This window comes from Harpegnathos saltator, unplaced genomic scaffold (genome assembly GCF_003227715.2).
Source record: "Harpegnathos saltator strain DR-91 unplaced genomic scaffold, Hsal_v8.6 scaffold28, whole genome shotgun sequence".
In the NCBI taxonomy this organism is placed as follows: domain Eukaryota; kingdom Metazoa; phylum Arthropoda; class Insecta; order Hymenoptera; family Formicidae; genus Harpegnathos; species Harpegnathos saltator.
In genome coordinates, this window is record NW_020230072.1 from 295,774 (window position 1) to 310,217 (window position 14,444).

Below are 14,444 nucleotides of genomic sequence, written 5' to 3' on the forward strand. Positions count from 1 at the left end.
TATCGTAGAGAGCGTGAGGTCTTAAGGCACAATCGTTCTCCCTCTATCGTCCATTCGCTTTTCTTTCTTCCGAGTGCTTTTATGTTAATTCCGACTCGTCGAAAGACGGTCGTGCATTCGCGCGTGCGCGCGCGTTTCAATCACGATTTTTTAAATGTAGTGAATTTATCGAAGTTTTAATCAAATTGACATATTCTCCACTAACATTTTCATACTCGCTAAAATATCGCTGAAATGTCGTCATTAAAATATATCGTATGTCTGGTATAAACTGATTTTTCCAGGGAATTCATTTCGTTTCGACGAATATCGAAGGAGAAAAATATGCCATTTTGACAGAAGTGTCCCAATAAGTTAGTAAAGGCAACAAAACATTCCATTTTTATATGAAAAAGAGATAAGGAGAGAGAGAGAGAGAGAGAGAGAGAGAGAGAGAGAGAGAGAGAGAGAGAGAGGGAAAAATAATCTCAGAGATAATCTCCCGACGATGCGCTTTGTTAAATAATCTACGATTTCGCAAATTATGCGAATTCGACCCGCCGTTAATTTTCGCTCCGCGAGCGTTCGGCAAATTTCGATAAATCCATATTTATCCACTTGTTACAGAATCCTGCGATATATAAACGTAAGCAATATATGGATACCCAGCCAACGTATTGCTATATTATCCACTCCACTTGCTACATGATTCTAATGCCGTTTAATCATTAACGACATTACGTGTATCTATCGTATCTATTGTCCTGTTAACATTCGATATATCGGCTTTCACTGGTAGAATTCCTCGATACGTATACTTTGTGTGCGTGACATTCGACGTTGCTAAAGTATAATAGTAACGGCTGCGAAAAGGTAAGCTCGAGCTGCTTGACTGCTTACGTAACATCGAACTGACTTACACCGACTCGTTCGGTTTTGCGAGAAATGCGAATTCATGATCGACCCGCGATCAGTAGCGATTTTCCAACGGAAATTGTTTCACCTTTTAATCAAAGCGATCGCGACCGCTCTTTCATGCGTGGATATGTACATATATGTGTATATGTGTACATGTATGTGTTTGGTTGCAAAGAGAAATCACTCACCATGCACTCGCCGGCGATGCATACGTCCGTGCCGTCCGAATAACATCTCGTGCCGTCCTCCACCTTATCCGCCAGTTGCACCACTATCGTCTCGTCACCGTCGAATTGCAGGGCGTCGGTGGCGTCGCGCGACATCGCCTTCTCGTCCGACGCTTCCTGCCGCAGCCGCCTAATGCCGTTCTCGGGGGTTTGCACGCCGCGGCAGATCAAAGAACACGGCCTAGCCGGGTCGTAATGCGGATACCATTTGAGCAGTTGTCCGCTGTACGGCACATTGTCGAAGTCGGCGCATTGTGTCGCGCGAAAATCGCTCGATTCCTCGCAGGGCTGAAATCACAGAAGGGGGAATCCCCGTCGTCAGGCGGGCTCATTAAGCGTCTCCACGACGTCGTTATGTCACTATCTGTCGGACTACCGTCATTTCGCGGCAACGAGCCTCCGCGATGTATCGAGACATCGGCGCTGTTCGTCGACGCGAAGTCTCTCTGTTGTCTCCTCTCTTTTCTTTCGTGTCGGATTTTGTCGAGTCGAGCGACAAACATTTCGATATCCTCGCGCGGCCGATTCCTCCCCGTCGACGAGAATTCGACGAGGGAGCATCGATCAGCGCAGCGATCGTCCATGTCGAGAGTATCGCGTAATTACGTTAACCCGCTCTTTCCAATTTCTTCCCAGTTATCTGCTGCCTTTTTTTTTCTTCTTTCTTTTTTTTTTGAGGACAATTCTTTTCACTACGATCGTCTCTATTCCGGGACGCTAATTTTGTCGATACGTAGAAAAAGCGTTTTGTTACATGGGGTCGCGTCGAAGTCGCCGCGCGGAGAACAAAGTTTCCGATTCCAACGGCAGCTAATTAGGGCGAAATCATATTCCATTTGTACTTTTCGAACTTGGCTCGAGATAGCGAATCCGAAGGGAAGGATCAATGGCCGAGAGCCGAGAGTTACCATCGCAAAGGCGCCCGCTAATTATCGTTATAATTAACGATTCTACAGTTGAACCGCGATATCTTCGGGGCATTTCTATCGAACGTTTTCGTCCGCGCGCGAATTTACTTCTCCTCTCGCAAAGTTAACGTATAAATGTAAGTTTCCCAAAGTAAAGCGTCCATTATTATCTCTTCCACCGTTAGTTGCGCTTTATTCGTTGTCGTCTGTCTCTCTCTCTCTCTCTCTCTCTCTCTCTCTCTCTCTCTCTCTCTCTCTCTCCTCTCTCGTTCTCGCTCTCTCTCTCCCTCTCGTTCCCTTTCTTTTTACATTGTCCAGTGAAAGAACAAAATTCTATCGAAACGCGATTCTATCTGATGCGAATGTACGGTAACCGCGAAATATCGTTTTACACGTCGATAATCATCTTATTATATTGCGCGAATTTATTACATGCAATAATTGTAACGATGTTCATCATCATCATTATCGTTGTTATCGCCGTGCTGTAATACAATATGATACCCGTTACTAGTTGGGCTAATGTTATAAAATGTTACTACGCAATGAGAACATGACTTTTACACGCTAAATCAAACTGCATCGACTTGTGACAGACAGTCCATCACCTCTCGCAGCAAAACGGATTAAAAACAAATTACTTTCCCAAATACGCATGCAAAATATTACATTTCGCGTGTGAAATGTTACTAACATCGTTGTTACATCGTCGATTGCTCGTCGAAACGCCGTTTGCGCGCTCGGCAGTCCAGAAAATAAAAGGACCAAATTCATTGGTGAAGATGTACGACGTGCTCAAGGGCCTACTGTGTAATCCGCGCGTTTCTCCCGTCTCGTTGCCGCTCGTCCCTTCTCGTGAATTTGCGTTATACGGGATTACGCGAGTAACATTAGAGCAGATAATCGCGATGAACTTATCTCTTCTCGACGGGAGGATTAATTGCGGCCAGTCACACGCAGGGGCAAACTTTTGGCATAAACAGCGGCACTGCACCCGAATCGCATTTCGCCGCCGTCACGCCGCACCGTGCCTTGCTTCGCGGCGCGTCGCGTCGCGCACGATGATTACTCGCGGCGTCATACGGCGCGTCCACAGCTCTGTCCACAGTAATTATCAAATTCGACGGAAAATATACAGGTGCGAAATACGAGCGGCGAATGAACGTCCGTACGTATGTATATATGTACGAGCGAGCAAACTCGACGAGAAAGAGAGAGAGAGAGAGAGAGAGAGAGAGAGAGAGAGAAAGAGAGAGAGAGAGAGAACAGGTGAAATTTACACGTTTCAATATGACCGACTGTACCAGTTTCGCGCCGACCGTGCGACGCGGACGGTGAGGTGAGGCGAGGCGAGGATAATGTAGCTGAACATTCGCCGCTACATATTGTTAGGAGCACTGTTTGTTGGAATGAATTCGCTGGCAGCGCGGTAATTAATTAGCACGGATCGGCCAGCCGCAGAGTTCAGTCTCAATTGGGTCGACGCATATTCCGGCAACGTTGTGTTTACGTGCAGCATATCGCGTAATTGTTGTTATAAGATATCTGCTTAGCGCCAATTGTACACCGAGCTGTTTTCGAGCGGGTTGTAACGAGTGTGTGTGCACGCGCGTGTGCGTGTATGTGTGTATGAGAGAGAGAGAGAGAGAGAGAGAGAGAGAGAGAGAGAGAGAGAGGCATGTTACGTTTAGTTGGCAGTTTTAATTACATTCTCGACGTGTCGTGTTCATTAGCACACGTTTTCACGCTTTGATGCTCAATTTAACCTGATTTCTCGCAACTCGAATTTCGACTCGAATTCGACGTCCATCGACCGATTCTGTAGCGGACATTCGCGCCGAATAATCTGTTTCTTTTTTCTTCTTCTTTTCGTTTACTTTCTTTCTTTCATGGACTCGTCTCGACATTCGGTTTCGGGTTATGACCAGCACTATCGCTACTGCTGCTCCCTTCAGTCCTGATTACTGCAAGTTAGACGAACGTGACGATTCAACCGCAAGTTGCCGAGTCAGTTTGTCTTGTCATCGAGAGATATGGTCTATAAAACATCTCGCCGCTGTGCGAGCTGTATAATATCTTAAAACGAGTCCCGCTCATTGTTATAACTTTCACACTTAACGCTTAACATAGTTTCACGCAACTGCTGCTAATATGCGAAGCATGTGCTACATTCTTTTGCAGATTACATTGTTTGTACGTGAGTTATTTCTGCCGAGAGCTAAACAAGTTGGATCGCAAAAATCGCGCTTCAAGTTTCTACACCAAAGACACCGTCGTAAAATAGAAGATAATTTCATTTCTACTTTTGATTAAATGCCCACGTTATTTATCCCTTTCTCTCTCTCTCTCTCTCTCTCTCTCTCTCTCTCTCTCTCTCTCTCTCTCTCTCTCTCTCTTTCTCTCTCTCTCTCTCTCTCTCTCTCTCTCTCTCTCTCTCTCTCTCTCTCTCTCTCTCCCTTTCTTTCTTCCGGCATAACTTAGAATAACTACAGGCAATCCATATTCAGCATCATTCAGCATTCATTTGAACGGTTAATGTTAAAAAAAAAGTGATAAAAAAGTGATAAAAAGTGATAAAAAAAGATGACAAAGATAGCGCATATATATGCGCGTTGTGAAATATGAATAGGAAAACATACAGTCGTTTGTTATTTAAGATAGAATTGGATGCAAAATACACTTTACGCGAACGCACCTCTACTCTAATCTCACTGGGAGAGCCGTATCCGTATTCGCTTTTTTCTTCTCTTATGACAAAGCAATACCAGCAGGAAATTAATCTTTTTCCTCGGCCGACACGCGGAGTGCCTGTCAGAACACTCATTTTGCACCGCAACGTCATAAATAAGCGCAAAAAATTTGAGAAAAAATAGGTATCACGTGATGCAAAGATGAATATTTCTTTATAGACATTATGATCCAGACCTACAATGAGCTGCCTGGGAACCGCGGTTATCTTTAATTTGTTATCCTTGCACTGTTATTACACATATTTGATTAATTGTGGAGCTTTAATGAGATTAACGGTAGAATGATCAGTAAAAATAATACCAATGAAACAATCAGCATCGTCAGAATAACAGGTCGAAGTTTCATTTATCGAAATTCGCTCGATTGACAATCACATTCTTTTATTTTCTAAAAATTGTATGTTTGTGCACGTATTAGTGTCAAATCTTTTGTGGATATTTTCCGTCGAAGCGATATTTGACGCAAATGACATCAATCGATAAGAATTCGTTCGTTTGCAATAGTAGACACTTCCGTTATAAACTTTGACATTTTGTTCATAAAGAAATTTATATTTTAGACCATACTATTTATAGAAGCGCGCGCGTACGTATATATATATATATATATATGTATATATATATGTATATATATATATATGTTATATATTTGTATCATACCAACTTACATATTAAATTTAAAAAATTCCGTTGATTTAATTAATTTTTTAGAATTCCTATTTCGGAGAAATTGCGCAGGTAATTATATTCCGCACTAACTTTGTCAGTGAAAACGTAGGTGATATTTTTGTCCAAGTCCCTTTTTTGTCTTAAAATTCCTATAGGTAACGAAATTGCCCAGAATCATTCTGCTCCCGGCCATTCTGAATTCTTAATCTTCCGTCGAGTTATTCATCCGCGAAAATTTTGCTGGTATGGAACAGGTAAATAGTCAAAGAGAGAAGAGGAGGGTACGTCACTAATATTACATATGGAATGTTACATATTCATTCGCACAAAAGATAGAAATACGAATATTACGAGAATAAATATTTTCCGATTATCGAGCGCTTTTTCGAGAAACTGTCTCGTAAAGTTGCTTAAATCATCCGGACCGGATGGAGACTTCTATTCGCGAAATATTTTCGAAATCTGCACTTCTATCGCTTTTATAAGTTTACGTAAGATAAATTTAATTAACACGTTGACAGCTCCGAGTAATCGCAGACCAGTTTTTATTTATATCCTCGTTTATATTATTTTTCTCGTTATTCCTGACTTCACAAAGAGAACGTTTTTTTTTAATTTGATTTATAATTTGTATCTCTAAAGCGTGTGTGTTCGCGCAAAAATCCAAAGTTCAGAGGAAAACAATTAATAAAAAAAAAATTCAATAAAAGATATAAAAATATGAATTTGTTCGTACAATTCCCCTCTTTGTGTCTGCTACTCTGTTTTTACGCTTAAAAGATATTTCTTGTTTTATATTACGCGTATGTTTCATTAACGTCCCTTTTTTAGGGACCAATATCTAGAACATATAAATGTAAACTTTTTTCTTTCTCGGAAAACATCGTTGTTATTCACACGAGCTTTTTCGAGCGAGATTTCTCGATTGGAACGCCGCCAATCGTCGCGAGAAAAAGCCTGATATTACGTTATCAACAAGAAAGATTTCTTCAGGCAATCACGCGGTCGACCCCTCAAAATAACGTGCGCCGAAATTGATGCGGTGGGACGCACCTTTACAAGGATCGGCGACGGAATAGGACTACAGGAAGAAACTATGCGAAACGCCGAAACCTGCCGGGAACCGCAGAAGCCGCAGTGCAGAGTTCGGGGCCGCTCCTTAACAAGGAATCTCAACTACTCATTACGTAAAAGCGTTTCTACATCCAACACTCTTGTGCTGCCGATGGGAACACCCATGGGGCTTTCGCCAGACGTTTCAACCGATTACGACTGCCGTGCACTCCGGGAACAATGGATAATACCTTTTGCGCGACACCACACAGCGGCAACTTACTTCATCCTTATAAACTGACGAGGCGGACGTGGAAAAGACATCGCGCGGTAGCTAACGTCTCGAGTCTCGAATGAAGAGCCTTTCCGCTCGAATGGATCGTCTTGTATTGTCTTGGATATACAGGATGTCTCAAAACGCTTATCCTTTGGAGGTGGGAACCTTTGGAAGAGAATGAAATTCTGAGTTGATAGTTCCTCTTCCATTTTTTTCTTCGACCATTAATAACAAAGTTATTAACGAGGAAAGTCGACCAATAGCATGGCGCGCACGACTGTCGCGCAGTGCCGTACACTAACGCGGGATTCCGCCCTATGCTAGCGCTGAAATTGTCTTTATCTGATGATATCAAATAGTTCATTTATCATCCATTTGATGAACGAATTAATTTATCATCATTTTTAATCAACAAAAATATAAAAAATCGATTAAAAACAAGTTTTAAAATTAAAATTTTATTAAATATTATTTTTACTTATTTTATTTTTAATAAAATTTTATTAAATATTATTTTTACTTATTTTATTTTTAATAAAATTTTATTAAATATTATTTTTACTTATTTTATTTTTAATAAAATTTTATTAAATATTATTTTAAATGATAAAGATTTTAAATGATAAGGAATGGTTTTTCAGTGGTCTTGAAAAAGACCGATTTTTTAGAGCGCCTGTTCAAAACGTTGTTCGCAGAAACTACATAATGTGTGTTCCGTGTACTCGTTTATAACATGTCAATTCGTCACGATGAATTCTCGTTTCATCTTTTGTTTTGCTTTTCCTATGTTTACGTTTTCATCTTCGATGTCTCGCGGATTGAGAAACGGCTGACAGGGTTATTGTTATTTCTTGCACGAGATATTCTTTAGTAGTGGTTCCTCAATCCTAAACGCAATGAGATTCGAAACATAAACAACGAACTGTGAAGACAAAGAAAGAAGTGAAGTATTTTCCGACTTTTATGCTCATCAGATGGATGATAAATGAGCTATTTGATATCATCAGATAAAAATAAATTTCGGCGTCGGCGCAGGGCGGAATCCCACGCCAGTGTACGGTGCTGCGCGACAGTCGTGCGCGCCACGCCATTGGTCGACTTTCTTCGTTAATAACTTTGTTATTGATGGTCGGAGGAAAAATTGAAAAAGGAACTTCCGACTCAGAATTTCACTCTCTTTCATCCCAAAGGATAATCATGCGTTTTGAGATACCCTGTATAATAGTAATATGAATTTTATATAAATATACAATTTTAATCATATATATAATTATTCATTTTCATTATCTATACGTACACAGTTAGTCATATCGTAATACGAACGTTCGTCAAGGATTCGTTTCTTCGAATTACAGTCTGTAAAGTAAGAGCGTGTACGGGTTAATGTGTAGAAAAATTTATTTTTAATGATTTTTAAGTACATGGATTTATTGTTCTTCATGAGAAGAAAAATATTGTACCATTAATAATGAGTCCAGTCACCACCGGCATTGATAATTGTCTGGCATCTCCGAGGCATACTTTCCACTAAGTTGACTGCGTATTCGTTCGGTAAAGACCTCCAAATGAGACGAATTTGTCGTGTCAGCTGCTTCAAAATGCACACTCTTTTTCCTCGTAGCTTGTGCTTGAGATATGCCCACACATTTTCAATGGGATTTGCATCTAGCGACTGCGATGGCCAATCAAGTGTGACGATGCCAGACTGCTCTTTTCACTCGGTGTAAAGCTTGCTCCGGTGTTTTGGGTCGTTGTCTTCCTGAAAGATCCAGTCCTCGTTTTTTTTATGAAGCATCGTTCAGCAGTCGGCAACAAACACTTCTCATAAATTTTAAGCATTAAGGTTGGGTTCCGTTTAAACAAATTCACAAGTTTTTTTTTCATATTCGGCGTCACTTTGCCTATCGAGCCACGTTCTGGCAAGTCATCGACATTTTTTATCTTCTTATATTGCTGAACCCACTTAGCGACGAATGATTTTGACTTTTCCGTGTATTTAGCAGCCACTGCATATGACATTTTTGGTCCTTTGGGGTGGGAACAAAGGAACACTGCCCGTAGCGCGATGCGTATGCGGCACTCTTGGCGATTAACGTGTTTCTCAGGTTAGAGTTCGACGCCAACTGAATCTTTTGTGACAAAGCATTCACGACAAAGATTTCATCTATCGGCTCACAAAAAACTAGGACGATATTTGAAGCCAACTGCCATTTATGCCGTACACGCTCTTACTTTATAGACTGTAAGTGGCATATCGGCATAATTATAATAATATCGGCGACAACGCGATGTTTAAGTTCATTTGCGGACAAACTAAAAAACATGACATTTATAATTTAATATTTTTCCTCGCGATACCCAAACGTTGAGATTATGCCAACTCTTGTATTCTTGTGCTCTGCAATATCCTATCTTTTTTTAAGTGCAAAGCGGACAATGCATAAGGTGTCGCGATCGTCGGTGCGCAAGCGGGAGAACATACGCTGTTCGAAAGCCAAAAATACGCCGAACGTTGCGTATGGCTATACAAATTTCATTATCCGATTTCTGCTGTTTACGAAATAGCAATTTATCGACACGCCGGTAAACCGAGTATAAATCGAAGCCGGCATTGCTCGCCGGTCACCATAGGAAGTCGATGTTTGGTAATTCCAACGGCGTGGAAGGGACACGGGGGTTTTCATGAATATTTATTAAATTATAGTTATCTGAATTTTTTCTGCCTCTACCTAAAATATAAATAAAGTATAAAAATGTGCGTGAAACCACGAGCAAGTGTATGCATGTTTCTCGTCTCGTGCGATCGTTCGTATATATTTTCATCAGTATCATAATTTGCAATAGAGATAAAAAGAGAGAAAGAGAGAGGGAGTGAGGAAAGAAAGGAATATTGAAACAACTCGTAAATATTTAATCGGATTGCTGATTATTTTAACTGACATTTATTTCGTTTAGATATACCTCAATGCATCAATCTAACTGCGCTTAACAAGCGCGAGTACGAACGTGCACGTGAGCATGCGTGCGCGAGTGTGTTTATTAGTTTACTCGTGCTTTTTCAATATTTAGCGCGTGGCAAATTATTAGTACGGTAATGCAATTAACGGGTAACGCCGAAATTGCTTATGAATATATTTTTAACGACCGCGATGTAAATGTTACTGTTTAAAATAAATTTAGCGCCCGTGATATAAACTGTTTCGTCGTGTTCGCTGTAACGTCCTATTTTTCGTCTGATTTCGCAGTACGAAGCTAATGAAATATATAACAAAACGGCACATATACGCCGAAATATTTATCTTGCCGAATTGTTTTATGATCGTGATTTCTTTCCCGTTGTCAGGTCGGTGACAAACAAAAGCCCTCCCCTCTTCCTATCTTCCTTGTTCTCTCACTGCTCTCTTCTTCTTCACTTTCCTTCCTCGAGGAAACGAGACCGATAAAATCCGCGTTTGCGCGAATTTTAAGAAGGGAATACGCATTAATTCCTTTCTCATTAGCGAGTAATAAATCCAATAGCGTATAAATTTTTCCGAGACCTCGTTTTACCTAGTTGAAATTCATCCGTTTAATTGCAGCTCCACACACACACATTGCATTTTTCATCGCTTCGCCGTTTAATTATTCCGCCAATGGCATACACATATATGGAAATACATGGGGCATCAATTAATTTATCGATGCCAATTTATTCGGCGATAATAATAAATATCGATTGCATTAAGGACGCGTCGCGAGCGCGGAGATCATTAATGATTCATGTACAGTGGGAGCCGCTCCTCTCGTGCTCGTCCGGACCACCGCGGCGGCGCGGCGCGGCAGAATCGATGTATTTGACAACCAACACCCGATTTGCGAAAACAGTAATTTCAGAATCTCCGTTCTCGCGAGCATAAGCGCGCGTGCGCACCTGCGGTGGGTTCTCGAAATTACGAAACGCGATGCACGCGCTCTCTCCATTTCCACCTGGAATAATTCATCCGAGGGTAATCGTTAAGGGTGAACTGCGCGCGTAAATTCAGCCGTAACCGGACGCCGAACAGAGAGCGCGTTTCGCGTTATGTTTGATACGCCGCCGGCGAAACCGCCCTGCCCCGCCGCCGACCACGCCACTGTGCCCTGTCCATTTTCGGGCTCGGGGACATTGAAAGAAGCACCCGCCGCTCGCGTCATGCTCCGCTGAAATAGCCCGCGTGAATAGCCTCCCGTTCTCCCTCATCGAGGTCGGTTTTCGCTGTGGAAATAAAGCGAGGAGGCGCGGAATGCGTCCAACGGACCGACCGACCGACCGACCGACCGACCGACCGACCGACCGACCGCTCGCGCTCGACGGATCCTGACTGTAACGGCTCGCCCGGAGATACACTTGAGGACGCGAAGGGGGCGAGGATGGGCGCGTGTGAAACGCCGCTCGGGCCATTTTCCTCATCTTTTCGCGAAGTGACGTCGTCCCCTTCGTAGATGGGGAATAAAGGAAAACACAACGGCGCTTTCTTCCAACCGTGTCGACAGTTACGATAACACGGCGACGGCCTCTCTCCGGCGCTAGGATTCCGAGGTAAGGACGAAGGAAAGCATCGGAAGTACGAGAACGACGATGATGACGGCGGAGGCGGCGGCGGCGGCGGCGGCGGCGGCGGGGGCGGTGGTGGCGAAATGCTTGCGAAAATAACGTCCCTAAAACGTGTCTAAGACGCAGGGCTCTCTCTTCCATTTTCAGGGGAATAGTATTTCACGAGACAATATGCACGCGCTCGACTGCGGTGTTTAATTAAAGGTGTAGCCCCCCTCATTCGCTGAGCACAGCGCAAATGAGACAAGGACGAGAATGACGCTCGCGAAGATTTTCGCTCTTCTCCGTCTTGCGTCTCCTCCGTGCCGGAGGTCGGCCGCTTCATCGCCGTTGACCGCGTCGGCGTTGATCGCGTCAGCAAAGCATATTGTAAGATATAGATTATTTAGCGCATCTCTCGATCTCTCGAAAATGCGTACGGGTAAATAGGCTCCGATGTACAGAGACACCTATTTAGGATATAAATACTGCCGGAAAGAGAGAGTAGTAGTCTCTTCTCTCTTCGGCAACGGCAAGTCAAGTGTGCGAAACTCACTAAGTGAACTTCGAAGCAATCCACGAATGCATTACTGGTATGGTTTTGATTGTGTTAAACATAGGTAGTGACTCTTTCTGACGCATCGTGGTACCTACTAATTTCGATCGAACTATTACTAATCGGCGGGTGTCGATCTATGCAATCAGTACCGTCTTCTCTTCTCATCATTTCGATATCTTACCACTGCAAGTCTCACGAGTTTCGAAGATCATTACAGGTGATGACTCTTCTGTAAAGTTTCATTTACATTTAACATGTTAGAGTATTAAAGAGAGTGTGTGGTTATAAAGAAACGTCTCTTATTAAAAAGCTGCATAAGATTCCTCATTCACACAGGTAAACTTCCTATTTAAAATACGAAATAACGCTCGGTACATCCTACAATACTTCAGAAGTGGGATTAGCGATCACGCGTTCGCGACCTGACTCGCTGTTTCGTGTGTCACTGCGCGGTGCTCACTCGCACGGGTGCCCTTGATCGATCACATGAATTGTGTGTTTATTTTGCACGAAACTGTGTTCATATACGGATTTGTAGTGCGGGGCACGTTACGACAAGGACTGATTCTGTGTGCGAGGAAAAAGACAAAGACAGTAGCACGAGCGGTTAACGTGTTAGTGAGTCGTGACAGAAACAGACATTGGGATAGTGTCGGAACTGGCAGTGTGTTCTCTCTTAAAACGTGCCGGGGAATAACAGTACAAATTCACTATTATCGATATTACGGATAGTTCGCCGTACAGTGTTTATTTCACTGTATCGTACAAAAATGGAACGGAAAGCACTTGATAAGATGTCGTTGGAGCAGTTACAAAAGGAGGCAGAAAAAGCTCAGCTTCAGACCGCATCCTCAAATTTATGGGACGTCATCATGGAATAATCCTTATTAAATCATTGGGAACGACAGGGAATGCTTGGTCGGGCCGTTTACGCACAAAGTCGGTTTCCGCATCTTCCTCGCATCACCCGCCGGAGCAGCGACCCACGGCAGCAGATTGTTTCACAAACTGTCACTTTTCCTTCTATGATTCCACATGAGACGCCACAACCAGCGGTTTCCCCGCAAACGATTACGATGTCAGCTGATTCGAATCCTGGCCAGGCGGCGATGAGTAGCATGCTTAAGCAGATGATGGCCGCGGTGACGCAATGCATGTGACCAACAACAGCAGTTCGTGCAACAACAGCAAGCGGTTATGCAGCACCAGCAGCAAGTATTGCAGCAATTATTTCTACACGCGAATCCAGGTAACCGGCAGTCTTTTATTTCTCCAACTGCCGGCAGCTCAGTATCGGCAGACTTAGAATCGCCACCGAGTCAATCAGTTTTACAGTCGACAGGAACGGCTTTGCCGACAAGTGAAAAGGCGAATCATCCAACCCTTTCGACAGTGGCATCCTTTAACGCTATTTGTGTCTATTTTAGCGTCGCAAATCCCGGAATTCTCAGACTCCGAGCGAGAAAATGTGGATCTATGGGCCCGAAGGGTTGATCAAATGGCTAGCATCCACAACGCAGCAGACAACATTGTACTATTAGCCGCTTCTTCTGAGCTCACCAAAGACGCTCGACGATGGTATGACATTTAAGCTGGACCCGACTCGGTCTGCAGTCGTGGCAGGGTCTGCGCTTCGAGCTGTCAAAAATGTTTGGCAGACGTCTTCCGTTTCACCTGATGATGCAGCAAGCGGAGGCTCGTAAGTGGTTACACTCCAAGGAATCATTCGATCAATATGCGATTGACAAGCTCACATTATTACACGGACTCGACCTCCCAGAGATGTACGTCATCGACTTGTTGATTGGTGGAATTTCTATTAGCTCTCTTTGTGCTACGGCTCTAGCAATTCCGGTAACAACGGTAGAATAGTTTTTATCAAAAATGCGTGTAGTCACGAAAGGTATTGCTCGTTTTGAGAAATTTCCGTCGAATAGACTTCCTAATCCTAAGGTTTTGCAGTGTACCAATTGTAACAGAAAGGGTCATGTAGCGAAAGACTGTCGTAGCTCGACGGTGATCATATTGCTCGACGTGTGCATATTGTCATAATAAAGGCCACAGCAAAACGGATTGTCGCAGACTCAAATATCGGCAGCAGTTCCAGTCGCAACAATCGAAGACATCAACATCCAGAGGACCATTTTCGACCTTCCAACAACGTCGCAGGGATCGACACAAGTAATAGCGACTATAACAGACGAAGAATCGAGTAGTCTCGAAGTCAGCAGCCCGTTGGTGAGAGTAACGGAATTTAATAATATTCAATGTGACTTATAAGCGTTGATCGACACAGGTAGCCCAGTCTCGTTTGCATCTGACCGAATATGTGTACTTGTTTCTATCGAAAAGCTATTGAAGATTTGTGTCCTGCAAACAAAACTTTTAAATCATTAACAGGCAAATCGATTGAAGTCCTAGGAATCGTAATTACTAACAGTAGAATAAAACCATTAGCGAATAGAAAATTAAGACTGAAGTTACACATTGTAAATACAAATGATTCTGGAGCCGATATAATTATAGGCAGAGATGTACTTACTCAGCAGAGA

The 14,444-nt window shown here is 42.9% G+C and overlaps 2 protein-coding genes across 3 annotated transcripts in view; one reads left to right on the forward strand and one right to left on the reverse strand.

Annotated features, from left to right (window-relative positions):
• Positions 1 to 14,444, reverse strand: part of nolo (ADAMTS-like no long nerve cord) — a 266,805-nt gene that overhangs the window by 42,457 nt on the left and 209,904 nt on the right. For both annotated transcript variants that reach the window (XM_025299459.1, XM_025299460.1), the window contains one exon: positions 1,086 to 1,412. In XM_025299459.1, coding sequence (XP_025155244.1) covers positions 1,086 to 1,412 — 327 coding nt within the window. The remainder of the gene's footprint in view (positions 1 to 1,085; positions 1,413 to 14,444) is intronic.
• LOC105182416 (uncharacterized) lies at positions 13,507 to 14,017 on the forward strand. Its single transcript, XM_025299461.1, has 2 exons — positions 13,507 to 13,755; positions 13,855 to 14,017. Exons 1-2 carry the CDS (start codon positions 13,540 to 13,542, stop codon positions 13,942 to 13,944), a joined length of 306 nt encoding a protein of 101 aa, XP_025155246.1. The 5' UTR covers positions 13,507 to 13,539; the 3' UTR covers positions 13,945 to 14,017.

Bases quoted from the DNA above. Each gene is read 5' to 3' on its own strand.
- LOC105182416 (XM_025299461.1), top strand. From the start codon at position 13,540: ATGTTTGGCAGACGTCTTCCGTTTCACCTGATGATGCAGCAAGCGGAG. The intron at 13,756-13,854 runs GTAGAATAGTTT...AAGGTTTTGCAG, and splicing joins TAGCAATTCCGGTAACAACG to TGTACCAATTGTAACAGAAA.